The sequence below is a fragment of the Pyrgilauda ruficollis genome, unplaced genomic scaffold, assembly GCF_017590135.1.
Source record: "Pyrgilauda ruficollis isolate IOZ18807 unplaced genomic scaffold, ASM1759013v1 scaffold50, whole genome shotgun sequence".
Taxonomy (NCBI): Eukaryota; Metazoa; Chordata; class Aves; order Passeriformes; family Passeridae; genus Pyrgilauda; species Pyrgilauda ruficollis.
This window is the reverse complement of record NW_024526600.1, coordinates 6,557,044-6,576,039: the sequence shown is the minus strand read 5'-3', so window position 1 is coordinate 6,576,039 and position 18,996 is coordinate 6,557,044. Positions and strand designations below refer to the sequence as shown.

General features: G+C 47.9%; 1 protein-coding gene across 2 annotated transcripts; it reads right to left on the bottom strand.

The window, feature by feature from the left end:
• Window positions 1-65: 65 nt before the first annotated feature.
• Window positions 66-8,161, bottom strand: ADPRH (ADP-ribosylarginine hydrolase). Of its 2 annotated transcripts, none has more exons than XM_041480229.1 (4): window positions 8,096-8,161; window positions 6,470-6,816; window positions 1,995-2,355; window positions 66-1,315 (listed from the first exon to the last, which is right to left on the bottom strand). In XM_041480229.1, the coding sequence occupies exons 2-4, from the start codon at window positions 6,780-6,782 to the stop codon at window positions 928-930; spliced, it is 1,062 nt and encodes a 353-aa protein (XP_041336163.1). In that variant the 5' UTR covers window positions 6,783-6,816; window positions 8,096-8,161; the 3' UTR covers window positions 66-927. The 2 variants fall into 2 exon arrangements, with proteins under 2 accessions (XP_041336163.1, XP_041336162.1); XM_041480228.1 differs by lacking the exon at window positions 8,096-8,161 and adding an exon at window positions 7,511-7,900.
• Between the last annotated feature and the right edge of the window lie 10,835 nt (window positions 8,162-18,996).

Sequence of the window (18,996 nt, the reverse complement as noted above, 5' to 3'; positions counted from 1 at the left end):
GCAGACACCTGGCACCTCTGATTTTATACCCCATCCAACCCTCAACCCATGCCATAATAGAATAGAACATTTAACAGAGGCCTGTCAGGACTTTTATTGAACAGAACACACTGGTTTTGAAATTGTTCTGAAAACAGTGAAAGTACTTTGCTGTGTCATTGTCTGGATTTGAAGAAAAACCTTATTTTAATAGAATTATGCATAGCAAGTGTTAAGTAAATTACTTTTAGTAACCTTGATGAAAGCAGAATATAGTTCACTACAGAAGCTGATGTACAATGCAATCTGTTAATTCTCCTTACCCACTTTTGCCTTAAGTACGGATTTGGTCAGGAGTCTTGAATTCTCCCATATTCACTGAAATAGGGAAGTAGCATGATGCATTCCTACCTGTATTGCAGAAGTGGTGTGGAATTGGGTAAAATGCACTGCTCACACAGCTTTAAGGTTGGGTTTGGGGTTTTTTCCCACATTCATTTGAAACAAAAAACATCCTCTGCTAAAATAATTTTATAAGAAAGCTCTGTTGTCCCCAGACACAATGGGCTGCTGGTGCTCCCTGCTCCCCTTGTAGGGAGAGGATGCTGGTTTGGGGGGTTTGAGTGGGGTTTGCTGCCTGTCCTGCTGCTGCAGCAGGACCGGCAGAGCTGCTGTGGGTGCTCCCGTTGCTCTTGAGGACCAGATGATGTGCAGCCACCCTGCAGCACAGAGGGATGTCTTGGGGGACCACTGTGCGTTCCCATCAAACCACCAGCCCCAAAGTAGCACCCACGTGGCCTCCCCACTGAAGCCAGCACACAGAGAAAAGGCAGGTCTGGCACTGGCTTACGTTATCGAGATTTAATCCGGCAGGTTTGCAAACCAAGCAAGAGAGCACGGTACAGCTGCTGGGTAAGTGTGCCTGCAGGGTGCCCTGCCATCTCCTGCCTAGATAATGCTGTACAAGTCCTTGGCTACCTTCTCCAGGCGGTCCTTGTACTCCAGGTTGGCATAGAGGGATGGGGGAACCCCCTTGAAGGCATGAATGACACCCCACCAGCTGGCGGCGATGGCAGCTGTGGAGTCGCTGTCCCCACCGTGGAAGAAGGCGCGGTGAGCCAGCTCCGTCCAGGAGTCCCCCGCGCCCAGCAGGGCGTCATAGGCGATCATGGGCGCGTCGTGCCCGCTGCTGCCCCCCCAGCCGCTGTAGCTGAGGGAGGTGTAGAACGAGTCTCTCTCTTCCACGCCGTACTTGGGCGGGAATTTGGGCGATGAGACCCCGTCCGAGATGCCTCTCTCCTCCAGGTATTTTTTCCACTTCTCTTCGAAGTAATACCTGCCAAACAGGACGGGATGGAGCGGCTGTAAGTTGTCCCAGGGCGGCAGCACACAGCTGAGCCCCACGCAGGCAACAGCGGAAAACGCGCCACGTCAAGAGCACGGAGTGAGGGTTCAGCAAAATGGCAGGCAGCCCCCATTTGTCAAAACTAGGGAGGTGATTTACAGTAAAAGGCACAAGGACATGTTTCAGTGAGTTAGATTTCCCCTCCCTCCAGTCACATGGGAGAAGACAGCCCAGCACCTGCAGGATTCAAAGGCTCAGAGTGAGAACTGAGTCATCCAAATTCAGAGCAGCTCTTACCTCTGTGTGTGCCCCTGCACGCAGAGGTGCAGTGAATATGCAGTCAGATTTGGTTATAACTTTCAAACTGAGCTCAGCCCTAAGCTTGATGCTGGTTCCCCATCCCTGCTTGCCATCTTTCGTAAGATCACAGTTGCATGAGATGACAAAGTCTACCTACTTCATACTGGATCCAGAAAATGGTCACAAGTACCTGACCCAAACACAGCCCGCCTTTTTTTTTTCCCAAGTTAAGGTACTCTGAATTTATTTGATCCTATGCCAGGTGTGTGCTGCCCTTGCCAGAATGTGACTACTGAAACTTAAGTATGAGCAGACCTCGTCCTGTGGTACAAGGACTTTAAGAAATGGCAGTGCAGGGAGTGCAGCTCACCATTGCTCCATGTTCTCCTCCACAAAGAAGCCGGACTCCTGCACGTAGGCTTTTGCCCGTGGCAGCACCTCCATCAGCCCCTTCCCCCAGGCCACGGGGGGCACGCTGTTCACTGCATAAGCCGTGAAGAGGGCTGAGGCCAGGGCCCCCAGGTAGCCGGTGGGGTGGTGGTGGGTCATGCGGCCGCTCTCGATGCTGACTTTGACCAGGGTGTCCAGCTGGGCGGGCTGGTAGAAGCGCAGCCCGATGCACATGGCGCGCATGGCGGCCCCGCAGCCTCCCGCCCGCGGGCTGAACGGGATCCGCCAGCCGTTCGGCTGCCCCGGATTCAGCTTCATGGTGCTTTCCAAAGTCATGCCACCTGGAGACAGGAGCCACAGAGCCCAGGAGAAGGAAGAAACAGAAACATCAGCAGGAGGTAGCTTGGGAACAAGGGGAAGACAGGCAGGGCACTGGGGAAGAAAGCATCGCTCTGTATAAGGGATTTGAACTTCCTGTTAAACCGTAAGTCATCTGCTCACATACATATCCTGCCTTAAACTGCTGGAGCATCCTGCATCCTCCTCAGCAGACCTGGTAATTTTTGTTTATGAAAACAATTAAAAGGTCTAGAGGGTAGGAAACACTTCACTGCTCATTTACTGACATGGTTTATATTTACATTTTGTGTTATCAAAAAAGCCATATATATTAATAGATAAATACACATATACCTGGATGTCTCTCTTTCTGTAAACAGAAAGGTTTGTAGGATCTCTGGCACAGGGCCAGTCTATGTAACTGCTTCTTCACAGCACTTCTAAAGGCAGAGACCCTACAAGGTCCTCATTTGCCTTGCTAATAGAAAATGTACTGATAGAAAATGTTTTCCAGCTCTCCCTTGCTGCAGTTTAAGTTTGTCAGGAAGCCTTGAGTGTAGCACCTGTCTCACCTCAACAAAGTCTGCATAACTGGCCTTACTGTATTCCTCTTCCACAAGCTGAAGAGCAGATGTACTAGGTGAGACCAAAGGTTTGTCCAGCTCACTAGTTCATCTCCAAACACTGCCACTAAAGGGTAACTACAAAAAGACTACAAGAAATGAGGCAAGCCCACCTCCATCTCTTTCATATTTCTGCTATTCACTTTTTAAAGAAATTACTCTGCTTCTTCCAGTGCTGCTTCTTCAGCCTAACACTTGTTAGTCCAACACATTCATAGGACAAAGAAAACACACCCAAATTTCAGAGCCCAGCCAGCTTCCCCAGCCAAGACAGTGAAATGTTTTGAGAGCTAAGTCTAAATGCTTGTGTGTAAAGAAGAAACAGGTTTGGAACATTGAATTATCTATCTTTGATTCTCTTTTTGCTTTTTTTCTCCTAGTCTTCTCTTCTGGCCCAATTGTGCATACTTCTTTTCCAGGAGGAAGGTAAATCAAGGCAGGTTTCAAGCTGCTTCATTTAAGTTTTAATATGTTGGACAATGGCAAAGGTGGACTCAACAGACTAACCGCAGTGTGCTGAGTCCTCTCTCAGACACACAGGGTAACAGCAGTAGCTGGCTGTTACCAGACCCCAAAACCAGACTGCTGCTCCTACACTCTGTCTCCTCACTGGGACTGGCAGCTGATGAACTTGCAGGTGCTCTGTTACTTTGGAAGTCAAACCAAATAGAATAGAGTAACAAGGAAGAAGCCTGGTCAAGCAAATTCACCTCACTTTGTTGTAACTCAGTCACCATGATCTGTGACCTTGCTCATCACAGCCAGGTACTGCACTGAGTCCCCTGCAGAGCTCTTGTCTTCTGCAATTCCATGTACATGTTTGGCAATAGGGTTTGGTTTATGGCAGCCTCTTTTACCTGCATTTACAGCAGGTAAAATAATGAACTGAAATATAAATCCTTTACATCCAGGTCAGGAATCCTTTGTGCTAACAACAGGAAATCAGAAGTCACTTAAGCATGGTATTGGTCTAAGGAAAGAAGAAATACAAGGAAAAAGTGGTGTGTGAATGAGGGCAACCTGAAAAAGTTTCAAGAACGCCTGGACTCAATTTTTGGGACAGGATATCATTCCACTTACCTAGACTCTTCACATAACAGTTGTTTGGGGTTGATCAGTACACATAAAAAAAGGTGAGTTAAACAAACCACACAGTGGTAAATAAGTCCAAAGGGAGAGGACTAAGACCAAAAGACAATTTTGAAGCAGCAGGTTTCCTGAAAAAGTGCTTTAGTTGTACCATGAAAAAAAGAAGTATGTCTGTGCTTGTGTTGCTTAATTCATTGGCTTTGTAATTTGCAAGGAACAATGAATTTGGGGCTGTGGCACATCACAAATAGCAATAGTAGATGGAGGGATTACCTTGTCCTGAGTTCTGTCCCGGGGCTGTGTCCCTGAGGGACCTGCTGTGGCTGTCCTATGACTCAGAACGTTGTGGGAATCCCTTTGTTACTGCAGCTTTGGGTTTTCAGGTCTGGCCTGCCTTGTGTGAGCCATCAATGTGACTTTCCCCCACTGTTCTAAGGAAATCTCTTCTGTGTTGGGCAAAAGTTCCAACAGCAACTTTCCATTCTCAGCCTTCAGGGCTGCAGTTCCCTGGTGAGTACTTAGGCCAGAAGAGCACCACCCTGGGTTACGTTCTCAGTTAAAATCCATTTATTCTGACCTGCCAAAAGAAGTTATTGGCATGCAGCTTTTATCATTGAGACTTATCAATATGGCATGGAGAATCCAGACAGCTTTTCAGAGTATGAATTAGGTATTCCCTTCAGTGGGAATTAAACTGCTAAGGGTCAGGATTTAAACTCTCAGAGCTGAATGCCTTTCTTGTACCTGCAGCAGGAGCAATTCTGATTGCAAAATTTTTGATTGTCTTTGGATCCACTAAACAATGTGTATTTATTTTTTTACCTAGATAACCTGACCTTTCCTTGTCACTCCTCTTAATGTCCATAGAAAGTTTGCTCTCAAATTCATCACTTCCAGGAAAAGGGACTTCTTCTGGGCCTACTACAGTTTAGTCACAGAAGGAATGCAGCAGGTGTCCTTTTATCCTTAGATATTATTTACTAACATTTATATTTTAAGTTCTTTTCATCTTAGGTTTTAGTCATCAAGGTTAGAGAGTGAAAATCCTTCCAGGTGCTGTCTCACTGGCAGCTGTGGTTAGTCCATCTTGGCTGGGGGAGCTAAACTATGCTGCTTCACCAAAACTGCCGTGAATCTCTTGGGAAGTCTGATCTGCCAACTTCAGCTGTCCTGACAAGCATCATTACCCCTTCCTAAATATTTTATTAATTAGGCCACTCCAGCAACTGGGAATGTGGGTGTTAAAAGAAGACTGATAATTTAGTTCTTTACACAAGGATAGGAGCCCAATGTGGAAAGGTAAGCAGAATAAATTCCTGTTCAGGTTTCCAACCTGGTTTATTTTGGAAATGCACAGCTCCCATACACTATGCTCAGTGGCAAGATTTGGCCTTTCCCATGTTTAATGTCAAGACAGAACACTCTTGACATACTCTGGCCACTCCAAATAAGCACATCTAAGCATACATACAATTTCAGTGTATAAACTTTGCACAGGACTGCTGAATTTGAGTGTTTCCTGGATACTTCACGCCTCCTGTGCTGGTCTAATTAGAGGCCCAGTCTAAGCAGCTCCAATTTAAATGTAATCCAAGCATCTAAAAGAGCCTGGGCCACAGAGACAGATGGAATTCTTGGGGAAGAGCTGGGTCAGGAGGGCTGGGTGAACTAGGAACCACAGGGATATGTTGTACATGTCTTGGCTACTGTAGCCTGTCAAGGTGCCCTTCCTGAATACTGCCTGGCCCAGTGCTTGTGACACAAACTCAGCACCACTGTGCCTATGCACAGAAAAGAGAGATGATGGAAGTACAGGGTTCAGAAAAGATTGGCCTGACTGTCCTGCTGCAGAAAGCAGCATGCAGAGCTAGCCACAAGCAGGCTTTGGGTTTAATAAGTGTAATTATTCCAAGCAAGGATCTTTATGCCTTTAAATATATTTTACATGTAATTTGTTGTCTTTATGATGAGAAGTTCTGTATTAATTCTCTGTTGAAATGTGTTGCTTTAACACAGCATATCAGGGTGTGCTTTAAGTAGCTGAATGTCAATTTTTTATCCACTGAATGTAGGAATCCCAAGTTCAAAAGCCATCACCCTTCCTGAGTTGAGGCTGGGCCTCAAACACACCCGTAAGAATGATTTTAAGTGTGAACAAAACAACATCTTTTTCATCTAGTTCAGAGAAGCCCAAGCCACTTCAGCTTGCCTTATTCTGTTCTCTTTAGCTCATCCTGAAACAGGTACTGAGTGTGGAACACTTTTCCTTTACAGGAAATACAGTGAAATACAGTTAACACTCTAAACAGCCAAAAGCAGAGCCAGGGCCAGCCCCAGCACCAAGCTGCAGGAGAGACATGAGCAACAGCACAGCTCTACCCAGACAGCAGGATGGAGGGGTTACCTGGAGCTCTGCCCTCCATGTCATTCATGCACTCCTTGTAGTTCCTTGCAAGCAGAGTGTAGAGATGTGGTAAACTTGGGTTTTTCCCAGCTGCTACCAAGGCTTCGGCCGTGGCCAAGTGCATGACGGTATCATCGCTGACTCTCCAGCCCTGGAGGCTGATGTTGCCCAGTCCCCCCATGTCTGCCAGCTCCTTATGGATGACTGGGCCGCTCTTCTGGAACTCCCATCTCCCGTTGTAATATGCCACCGCGTCACCAACTGCACTCAGCACCATGGATGCCACATAGTTTTCCACCCCCTTAGGACACATTTTTTGTCCCAAAGCTACGTCTGTGTAGAAGACACTATGAGAAAGAAAAAAAAGAGAAGGAGAATTAAATCTTTCCCAGTGCAGCATGGGCTGCTAAGCCCCAGCAGGCTGGATACCCTGCCTGCCACACGAGTCTCACTCAGAGGATGTGTTTCTTCACAGCACATGGACCCTGTGCACCTGCTGTGGGTAAGTGTGTGTCAGCTCCTGGCAGCCCAGCCGTGGACCAGGGGCACCTGGAGATGTGCTGCTGGGATGCTGGCAGGATGAAGCTGCATAGCTCAAAGACCAAAACCAAGGGCAGGACTGCTGAACCATGTGCAGGGTGACCACAGCCATGTTCTCCACCTTTCTGAGTGCATGAGCAAGCTCACATCGGCACCCAGCGGCTTTTGTACCCTGGGCTAGGGCGAGGCTGACCCTCAGGGGTACAAAAGAAAGGGGTAAGGGGTAAGCTGCGGCTGGCCTGCTCAGCTTTGGCAGGGCCAGGCAATGGCAGTGACACCTGTCCCTGCTCCTCGGGCAGGCTACGCCAGCGGGTGCTCACACAGGCAGCGCCCCCACCCCGCGGGTTCTTCAGCCATGAAATATCAACCACGCCCTCCCCCAGAAACCCTCCGCAGCTCAGGCCTTGCTTCTCCTTTTCGCTGGTGAGAAGCAGAAGCGGCGAAAGCCGGCGGCCCCGCCTCAGCCGGGCCCCGGGCCGCTCCCGACCCGCGGGTACTCACACAGCGAGCCCCCCGATCGCCGCCAGCCCGGCCAGCATGGCCACCGCTTCCAGCAGCCTTCGAACAGCCCACGGCAACCCGCCCCGGCCCATGGGGCGCGGTTCAGCCTCCGCAGCGCCGGGTGCGGCCTGTTTAACCCGGCCGGGGCCGCTCCCCTCGGCCCGTCCCTCCGCGGCCTCCCGGGGCGGTGTCACCGGGCACGGCTCCTCCTCGGCAGCCCAGCCGGGCCGTGCCTGGCAGCCCCCCGGGCCCTCCTCGGCAGCCCAGCCGGGCCGTGCCTGGCAGCCCCCCGGGCCCTCCTCGGCAGCCCAGCCGGCCGCGGGCTCGGTCCGGCGCAGGCGGAGGGGCTGGCTGGCTTCCATTTTCGGGGCCGCCCTCAGGAGAGCCGGGCCGGGCCGAGCCGTCGGACTCGAAACTGGAACAGGAGCAATGAAACGAATTGTTTCTTTTTTAAAAAAAGCGCTGGCAGCGTTTCCCGAGGACGAACAGCCCCTCCCTCCTCCTGGCTGAGCAGCCACTCCCTGATACTGGCTGGATCCCACTTTGTGTCTGCGCTGGGGACAGGTTTTGGAGGGCTTTCCTCACCTTTGGGTTATGCTTTGGGTTATGCTTCCCCTCCTTCCTGCAGCCTGAGCAGAGCCTCCAGGAATCCTCCAGCCTCCTTTGCCAGGAATCTTTGTCCCTGTGCCTGCCCCCTTAGATAATCACAGAATTGCTGCTGAAACTGCAGGGAAAACAGGAACTCCCTGGCAACACCTTTTCAGCGTTAGAAAATCACAGCATTACTTTGTTCTGGCCAAGATGTGGAAATTATCCATGCATGTCCGGGTTGCGCATTGAAAGTCATTCCACTATACATGGTTCTCTACTAGACTTTTCACATCTTTATACATAAAAAAACTCCAAAGACATTCATATTCATTGGTCCTAAATTACACAATTCTTAGTATTCAATCTCTTGTTGGTTATTGATCCCTTCGCCTTTGATGCTGATTAGGTCCTCATTCTTTGGTTCTCTTATTGATCTTTTCCCAGACCATGTGTTTCTGACCCCACCCTGTGTAATATTCATTAATGTTCATTTACCTCCTGTGTGTTTTCTGGCAACTCCCTATCTGTAGACATTGAACTCATCAGACCTCACCCAACCTCTTTGAACAGAATCTTCTAAAGAGAAACTTCAATTACCCTCCCCGTGGGCGAAGGCGAACAAACCTAAAGTTACACATTCATATTCATTGGTCCTAAATTACACAATTCTTAGTATTCAATCTCTTGTTGGTTATTGATCCCTTCGCCTTTGATGCTGATTAGGTCCTCATTCTTTGGTTCTCTTATTGATCTTTTCCCAGACCATGTGTTTCTGACCCCACCCTGTGTAATATTCATTAATGTTCATTTACCTCCTGTGTGTTTTCTGGCAACTCCCTATCTGTAGACATTGAACTCATCAGACCTCACCCAACCTCTTTGAACAGAATCTTCTAAAGAGAAGCTTCAATTACCCTCCCCCTGGGCAAAGGCGAACAAACCTAAAGTTATAAAAAGTTTTTAAAGTTGCATCATTTCCAGCAGAATCGTCAGGGTTGGAAGAGACCTTCAAGATCACGAAGTCCAGCCATCCCCCCCAGCACAACACTTTAACCCCTTAACCACAAAACCATCATCCAGCACCACATCCAGACACCTCTTGAACACCACCGGGATGGTGACTCCACCACCTCCCTGGGCAACCTATTCCAATGCCTGGCCATCCTAACAGGGAAAAAACCCTTTCTAATACTTAGTCTGAACCTCCCCTGTCCCAGATTAAAGCTGTTGCTTGTAGGTATGGTAGAAGAGACTGTAGAAGAGGTAATTGTAGTCACCCCTGAGCCTCTTCCCTAGACAACCTTCTTCAGTATTTGGGGGCAATGCTCTCCCCACAGGCCCAGATGGCCCAGATCAGCTCCCTGGTGACCCCAGCCCCTCCCAAACCAGGGCTGATCTTTGCTGTGTTTAACAGTGCTGCTTTACGTAGTGTTCTGAGGCACCTTGTGATCCCACTGCCTTGCTTCAGCCTTTGTTTTTATTTTTGGTGGTGGTTAGGCAGCTGAAGGAGTCTGGTCAGTGGGTGAGGAAGGGATAGGAGCACAACACAGGAGCAAGAAACAGGACTGAGCATGGCTGGAATTGCACTTTGTAGAAGCTGAACATTTTTACCAGCTGACAATCACCTCCACACCAGGTCTCCAGAGTCCTTGTTCAGCCCAGAAGGTACCAGCACTGCTCAGATGTAAGGAAAACAAAAATGTCCCCCTTGGTGCCTATGGGAGAAAGCAGTGGTAGTTTTTGAGCTGCAGCCCTGGGGGATTTCAGGGCAATCACAAATGTAGTGCTGGGTCAGAGCAGAGTTCCTGGGGAGTTTGGGGGCAAGTCAGAGTGGAGAGGGCCCTGGGGGAATTCAGGTAGCTGAGAGCACAGGTCTGCATGGGAACATCAGCCCGGTGGCCTTGATGCTTCATCATGCCATGTTCATTCCTAGATCTTCTCCTCCTCTGCACCCTGCTGCAAATCTAGCAGAAGAAATAGTAGCAGAAAAGGAAGTGGGAAAAAAAAGCTGCCGATGTTCCAACACGGCCAGCAGTGCCTGATGACCTTTTCTGCTTCTCTGGTTCATTTTGTTTTCTGTAGAACAGCTCTGAATTTACCCAGGTAGATGCAGTGCTCAAAAGCAAAGCGGGGTTTTTCGCTCCTAAGTTTTGGGCATGTGAGAGGGAAAACCCCTCGTGTTTTTGTCTTGTGGAATGGCTGTCTGTGAGGAATGGCTTCTGCTCCAGCTTCAAGGACAGAGGAGTGGAGAGGAAGGTCACAGGGCTCCTCAAACAGAGAAGGAAGATGGGACAACATCTCTACATTGGCAAAAAATTGCCTGCGGCACTGAGATGTTTGGTTCCCATATTGCTTCCAGCTTCCTGAATTCTCAGCTTCCTGAAAAATGAAAACATGATGTGCAGTGCAGTTCAGTGACCTCCAAGAGATGTCAGAGAAAAGTGTTGAGGGCTCCTCGCAGACAGATGGAGGATAATGATCCAGCAGCAGGAACCATCAGCAGGAGCCTGCCAGCCAAGGGTGGGGAGAGCAGCAGTCTTCAAGCTCAAGGGGGTGCACTGATCCCAAAGGCATCTCCATGTGTGAGTCCCATGGGATGTCCACAAGTGTTGAGGAGAGCATTCTCCATCAGAGAGCACCTCCATCTCCAAGATGTTGCAGGGAAGAGTTGCTCTGGCTCAGACTGTGGTGTGGGGAGGTGGGCACAATTCTCTGCCTTTGCAAAGATGGCCTTCTGATGCTGAGCACTGAAAAGACTTAGACTCACCATGTTACACCATTCTGGGGGGGCTGTTGTATCTTTTATTCATGCAAATTTAGGCTTCTGTGTACCAGTGGCCAGGATATGCCCTCTGGAAAATACCATGTTGGAGCAGCTTGCTGACCTGCCCCTGCCATGTGTTGGACACTGTGGTTAGCACTAATTTAGACTTAGAATTTTCCATCACGTTCATCTGGAAAAAAAGGGTAATTCTTTCTGACTAAAAAAATGTGCCTTTCTAGATGAGCTAAGGGTTGAGGGCTCCTATTCGAGGGGTAGCACTACAGCATGGGAGCTACAAACTGGTTGAGACCCTGGAGGACATTTCCTCAGAACTAAAAGAGGCCTTCAGGCCAGGAGTTAGAAAAAAGTTGAACATTAAAAATGCATGGTGCACTCAAACACATCAGCGCCCCTGTTCTAGATCCTACAGCTGTCCCCAAGATGGGACTGCAAAGGCACATCTGGGATTCTCATTTTTCACCTCCCCTATTCATCTTCTCTTTGCTTCCCCAGACTTTCCACAGAATCTTTTTGGACCAATCTCTCATTCTTTTAATAGCACCTTTTTCTCTGTAACAGCAGCAGGCTTTTTTTTTTTTTTTTTCCTATTTGTTTTTGGGTGGGGAATATTTCTGGGCTTACCCCAGTTCTCAGTCCCCAAATGCCTGTCACTGGCCAGTAAATAAGAATGCTCTGCAGCAGGGGCATTCCAAGCAGGGGCAGCAAGTGCCACAAGAGGTGTGGATCTCTGTGGTGAGCCTGGGCAGAGTCCTGCTGGGGCAGCAGTGCCTGACCCTGCCTGCCTGTGCGAGGGAAGCACTCACCCTTGCAGATGCCCTTGCAGGACCAGAGGTGCCTCTGGGCAACTGGCTTACAGGGAATGCTGGACTTTGGTTTCTTGCTGAGAAAACAGAGTTGTTGCAGAAATATCAGCCTTGTTCTTCACTGGTTTGTCTTCTACAAACTCTCCAAGAGCAGGCCCAACTCACTCTCCAGGGCAAGAGGGAAATGGTGGAAAATCGATGTGTTCTCCTCTTTGTGGCACCTACTGCTCTCCTTGTGATGCTTTCAAAAGCTGTCTTTAACACAGATTTTAAAACGAAAATGTAAAAAATACAACAGAGTCTAACTGTTTCAAATAACTATAATTCTAAAGAGCAGAAGATAAGCAGGGTAGTTGCCTTACCACAGAAAGAGGCACTGCAATGCCAGCTTGGGGCAGCCCAGAAGGTCAGGGACACAGGGAACATCTCCTGGAGTGTGATCACCTTTCCCTTGTCCACATCTATAAAATGGAACTGCAAACTCGTCTTTACTGCCCTTCATCAGGTTCATAACTGACATGTTGTTAAAGGGGAGAGTGTGGGCAGGGACCTCCCTAGTACACTCCAAATCCTGCTTTTGAGGCTGGGAACATCAGTGAAGCTCTCGTGGAGCTGATATCTGGCTCCAGTGGTGGATCTGAAGCTCCAGGGCTGACAGGCTGGTTACTCCTTGCTGTGAGTCAAGTGATATTTTCATTTTGGATTGTGTGCTGGCACTGTGTTCCCCTCTTGCATGGTGGCAGTGTCTGAGGGTCTGTGTTGTTATCCCTTCAGGTGCTTTCTTTGCAGGAGCTGCTGAAGCTCCTTGAGTCCCTATCCTTTCAGAGAGTATCGGGGTGGAGGGGGAGCCCATCAGAAGTGGGTCATGCCTGCAAGCAGAGGGGCCCATCAATCCTGCCTTTCAACCACTCTCAACTCACCCTACAGCACCAGCAGGCTAAACTTGGAGGCCCTGGCACTTGCCAATGAAAATAAGCCCTAATGGAATGTGGTGCTTAGCGATGGGAGGGGTGAAGATTTCATCATGCTGTAGGTTTTGAAACAGTGATGCATCCTCCCCTGCAAGCAGAGGGGCCCATCAATCCTGCCTTTCAACCACTCTCAACTCACCCTACAGCACCAGCAGGCTAAACTTGGAGGCCCTTGGCACTTGCCAATGAAAATAAGCCCTAATGGAATGTGGTGCTTAGCGATGGGAGGGGTGAAGATTTCATCATGCTGTAGGTTTTGAAACAGTGATGCTCCTCCTGCATTGTGCAAGCAGTGATGTTTGAAGTGTTAGATGTGCTTTCCGCTTTGAGAGCAGGTTTCTCCTTTCTCTAGGAAAAGAGACAGTCTGGGGAACATGATTGCAACCCACAGTGTACAAAAGATGTGCCAGGTGCAAGGAAAATGAAGAACAGGTGCAGGAGAAGAAATTCAGTCTTCTGGGACAGAAAACTTTCCAATCCCAGACAAAGCTCTGCTGAGGCCCCTGGTTTTGCAAGGATAGAAGTAATGTAAAAATAAGGATGAGAAATGAGCAAGGTTGATAAGTAAGGGCTTCTCTTTCTTCTGCCAGCAAGTTGCAAGTGTGCTCAAGGTGTCTGAGGAAATCTAAGGTTGTGTACAGGCACAAGAGCTAAGCTTGAGGGAGGGAGAGTTGGAGGCAGTAGTTGAAATTTAGGAAAGCAGGTGGATGGGAATGATACTCAGACATTCCTATTAGCTTATTGGGGAGAGCTTGGCAGAAATGAGCAAGGTTGATAAGTAAGGGCTTCTCTTTCTTCTGCCAGCAAGTTGCAAGTGTGCTCAAGGTGCCTGAGGAAATCATGGGTTGTGTACAGGCACAAGAGCTTGAGGGAGGGAGAGTTGGAGGCAGTAGTTGAAATTTAGGAAAGCAGGTGGATGGGAATGATACTCAGACATTCCTATTAGCTTATTGGGGAGAGCTTATAGTCCCAGGACCTGGCAGGCTGAAGGATGACTTTCCTCAGCTTGAATGACTTAAACTGAGAGTAGGCGAAATTGTAGGTATGATAGGTTAGGAAAAGCCCTGTGGTGGCTTTGAGTTACTTGACTGGGTGGTTATATTCCACCACAGGGATTTCTTTGATGCTGGGGTGTGACCAGAGCCTCCTTTATTGTATTTGTCTTTTGGCTATTTATTCACCAGCTTCCTCTGTAATACTGCTGTTCTTGGGAATGACTCCTGCTTTTGAACATGTACCAGAAGAACAAAAGGGCATGAGAATTCATGAGAAAGGGCTTAGGAACACCATGAAGCTCAACATTTGAAAAGTTACTTCTGCATTTGATTCTTCATGAATTGAATTTCAGAGAATTGGGAAGTGACTGGTTTGTGACGGAAGAGGAACATGTGAGGAACATCACTGAATACTCTATTTTATCCGTTGGTCTGACAAGGCTTAAAAATATCTGCCTATGTTTCCATTCTCTATTTATGTGCTTTGTGTGATGCAATTCAGTGGTGACATTGTTTTGATGCACGGAAAAGTCTTCCTGTAAGGATTGCTCCTCCTTCCAGGAGGACTTTTCCATGCATCAAAACAATGTCACCACTGAATTGCATCACATTGACAGTGAGCTGCTCTTCCAGCTTAACCCTCACCCTGTGCACGTACCCAAACTCGCAGGGCAATGAAGGCTTTAGAGGGGTCACCAAAGACTCTGATGCTGTGGTCAGTCCCCTGGTGTGTTCCCAGGATGAGTCTGGTCCAGGCAAGCTCCTAACAGCAATCACTAGGCAAAGGAAGCTGCTAACTGTGAAACCTCTTGCTCCTAAAACCGAGACAGCACTTGGGGTCTAGGAGGACATGGCCACTGATCTGCCAGGTATGTGGCTGCACAAAGCTCCCAGACAGTGTAAGAGAATCTGGTTTGGGGGGAAAAAACTAAGCATATTTGATGTGGTGTCAGACCTCATGTTGTTGAAAGTTAAGAAAATAACTCCAAGAGACAGAGAGAAGCACAGGAATAAGAATGCTGCCCTAGGTTTAGAATTGCTGGGATCTGTACCCCTCTGATGCCGGCGGCTCTGCACTGCCTCTGAGCAGTCACTTCTGCTTGGAGCAGGGGAGAAAATCACACTTGTACTTTCATCCTGTATCAAAGACCCCATCCCTGTGCTCTCCCCCAGCCCCACAGCAGCAGGAGCACGGGACAGCTCCTCTCCTTGTTTGACATGGATGTGACAAGAGCATGAGCCCAGGGCTCCGGCTTTGTGTCAGCACAGACATTTGCTGGGTGTGGGAAATGTGTTGGTCCCCGGTCTGTCAGCGCCGCTGCCGCCGCACTGGAGTGGCTGGGGAGCTGTAAGAGGCAGAGAGGAGTGTGAGATCTTTTGTGCACGCTGTTCATGCTGTTCAGTCACCTGCTTGCACTGGGACCAGTGCTTGGAAAGTGAAATGTTGCTTATCCTGTCCTCAGTCCCCAGAGCCTTTTCATTTTCTTCTGCTGAGTATCCCTGACATGCCAGCTGCTTTGATGTAACCTGCTCATGCGTGGCTTGAGTTGTTTTGGCTGTGATAGTGAAACCTGCGAGGCCACGCTTGGACTGACATTACTGTGTCCAGCCATAAACAAGGCTGGGTATGAGGAACCCCTCCGAGCCTTGGGCTGAGGTCAGGAGGAAGCAAACCAGAAGAACTGCTTGTGCTCCTTGCTGAAAGGGGTGTGGGTGGTGGTAAGGGGAAATGAGGGGCAACATAATTGCCCCGTTCAGGAACTGGCATGTGAAAACACAGTCCAGTGGTGAGACTTTCTACCAGTAGCAAAGGTCATTGCTGTCATTAAGAAACTAAGGTTGGAGAGCTGTGTAAGCTGGGATCCCCAAGCAGCCAACTAGCTTGACCTTAGTAAATGGGAAATGAGATCAAGTGCAAAATGAGTTTACCAAGGCTATCTCAGGCCTGGCTATCTTAGTAGGTTTATTTTGATAAGATAATTGACTATGTAGACAGTGGACTTCAGTAAGGCAGCACTTATAGTGCTACAGGCAAAGCCATTAAGCTGGAGAACCAGGGGATTAATGTGAGCATTGTAAGGATTTACCTAAAGAAAGGATGTCAGGAGGTTGTGCCTCAAGGGAAGCGAGCTGGGTAGAAAGGGGTTATTAATGATGCCCCTCAAAGGGGTGATCCTGTTTACCCAGCAGGAAAACAAGCTGTAATCAGATTTGGTCAGATTTGAAGGGCTAAGTCACTGCAAAGATTTCTCAGGCTACAGAAGGAGAAGAACTGATGGCATTGGTGACAGGAATAGGGAAAATAGGGTAAAAAGCAGCAGCATAAAGTGCAAGCTTGCTTATGCAGACAGTAGCTATAAGATGTTTTGCTCCCAGCTTGTCCTCGGCCATTTGAAAAATACAGAGTAAGAGGAGTTTGAGGATGAGTTCTCACCATAGTGTAGCCAAGAAAAAGAGGAAGGTGAGCACATCTGCTGTGCTGTGGCATTGATTTGTCTCTCCTGGCAGATTTTCATGGGCACATTTAGATCTCGGGCCTCCCCTCAGTCTTTGCCCTAAGTGGAAGACAAGATACATTGATGGAGGAGCTGTGTTGTCCACACAGCCTCACCTGAGCCTCACAGATAGTGGATGTGGCCTCTGAAGAAAGGCAGATCCAAGCCAAAGGCACCCATGTCCCAGCAGCCTGAGGATTTCCATCCAAAAAAATTGTGATATCCATTTAAAAGGGGAAACCCCACAGCTCACACTTACAGAAATTGCTCTCTTTGTGTTCAAATGGAAAACAAACAAACCAAAGCTGGACATCACATTTAGGTTTGAGGTTCTGAATGTTTTCAGGTTTCGTTCTTGTTTTAGGTTTTGGGGGCTTTTGCTTTTGTTTGTTTTGTCCTGAACTCCCCCTCCTACCTCCAAATGTCAAGCTGGCAGATTTCTGGAATTGAGTCCTTCTGAGCTTTCCTTCCTGAAAGCCCTGAATTTGCACTTCCCATGTTGCTGTCTGATCTGTATGCACACTACAGTGAGCTATGTCTGCTGATGTATCCACAAGGGCAGATACATAGCTGTCTCTAAGAAAGCAAATCTGCCAAGAAATGTTGTGTTTGGCAAGAAAACTGCTCCAACACGAAGACTGGCCAGTCTGCATTGCCAGCACAACCTTGCTGCAGATGGAGGTTTTGGAGGTTTTCTGTACTGATCCCTCTCCTGAGCAGGATTTGCATTTCATGCAAAATGAAACCAGCTAAGGTTTCCTAACACACACATGGAGATAATTTTTCAAAGGGTTGGAGAAAGCAGGGGCCCTGACAATGCTCTTCTGACCATTGAATTTCTTCTTCCAAGACAGAAACAAGCCAGAGCCCAATAAGAATATTACAATCACAGCCTCAGCAAAAGGAAAAAACCCTTTATTTTCTTACTATTAGTGATATAAATACATGTTACTTTTCTTCTTTTTTGGTGGATTTTTTAATAGATCTGTCTAAACCATATCTAATATAAAAAAAGAAATAATAATAATAATAATTCATCCCAGCAGGTTAAATTTTTAAAATGAAACCTAACCACAGCCAAAGCAGACAACAACAATGCCTAGCAGTGCTGATTACAGGTAGTGCTTTTAACAAAGTGTATAATTCTGCTTTTTGGGCATGATTTCCATTGAAAACAGTGTTGCATTTTTATATAAATCTGTGTCAGAATGGCATTCACACTTACAAATATGGTGCTTGTCCATATGGGCAAATTGCAGGTAGGAAGCTGGGCTGCAAGATAGCAGCATGCTCATTGGTTCTAATTAATTCCTTGATTACATGCTCTTGTGGGCACCAGGGGTGATTTACTTTGCTTCACTCTTAAAGGCAGGAGTGTTTTGATTTGGGTGAAAATATGTATAACATTAGGAGCTGATTTAATGCCCATTTTTTGTCAACAGTGCCTTCTCTCTTTCTCAGTCCACCACGTCCTGCTGCTGCTGGTGGTTCCAGTAAATCAATGCAACTCACAAAGATGGCCAAGAAAAGCAAGTTTGTTTAATTTTTTTTCTTTGCAGGGTTAGCATGTTAGAAGCAAATTCCAAAGGGACACTGAGGGATAAATGTTCAGGGGTGAGATTTGTCCCTGCCTCTGATCAACCGTATGGAAGTAATTCTTGGGATTTTTGTAAGCCTGCATCTTAGAAACCAAGCATCATGGGAATCAACTGTGGATTACTAAAATCAAAAACAACGTTCTAATAAGCAAAACACACTTGCAGTTTGTCATTCCTTGATCATATTGACAGATTCCTAAGCTGGCAGGACAAATGCCTGGCAGACCTCACGGAGAAGGCAGATCCAAAGTGCTTCTTCTCTAACATGGTACTTCACATCTTGATTAATTCCTTTTGCAGGTGCATTTTCATATCCATGTCATAATCTTGGCACACAGGTTTAAATATTTACTTGCTTATGTTTGCACTGTGTCAGTTTCTCATTGTCACTGTGGTTTCATGACTAGGACAGTGTGAATTTCCGTGGATCTCTGCAAAACCCCTAGGACCAAGGTCCAGATTTTGCCTCTGTGTGACCCACTCTGAAGCCAGCTCAGAACCTTACACTTTTTTCCCTAGTGAATGCAAGAGTAACAGAGGGAAATACAGTCCTGGATAGGAAACAGCCCAAAAATCACCTTCCCCTTGATGCAGTCACTTGTGCCAAATAGCAAAATGCCTGATTAGGCAAGCTTTCCAGGGATCTGGCTGTCCTCAGCTGCACCCCGGCACTGCTGGCTCCTGGAGCAGGGAGCGCAGGTGTCCTTCCTGCAGGGAGAGGCAGGGCTCCAGCAGCCCCCTGACCTGGGGGAACGGGGCAGGGAGTGTGCTCTGAACGTGCACCCTGTGCAGTGCTTGCTCCTGGTTGCATTTACATTTTTCTGTGTAATAGCATTAAAAAAAAAAAAAAAAAAAAGAAAGAAAATGGTAGTCAGGATAAGGCCATTTCAGCCACAGAGCTGCCATTCCCTGCCAGCCTAAACTGCTTGTGAAAGCAGGACAAAGGCTCACAGCCCCTCATGAGGCAGCAAAGCCTGCAATGCACCCAGCACAAACAGTAATTTAAGTCACAGCATGGCCAGACACAAAGTTTGAGCTGCCCATGTGCTGAAATAGTTGGTGGGAATATTAAAACCAATAAAAATCAGCTTGTGTCTTCTTCCCAGCCTCGTGCTGCCAAGGACTGTGACTCCCTGGCACAACCATTGCAGGCAGCCCATCCTGCTTTTGTGAGGGAAACCAGTGTGTTTGCAGCTCTGTCATCACTCACAGGGGTGGAAACCACAGGAGATTGCATCCTCCTTCATG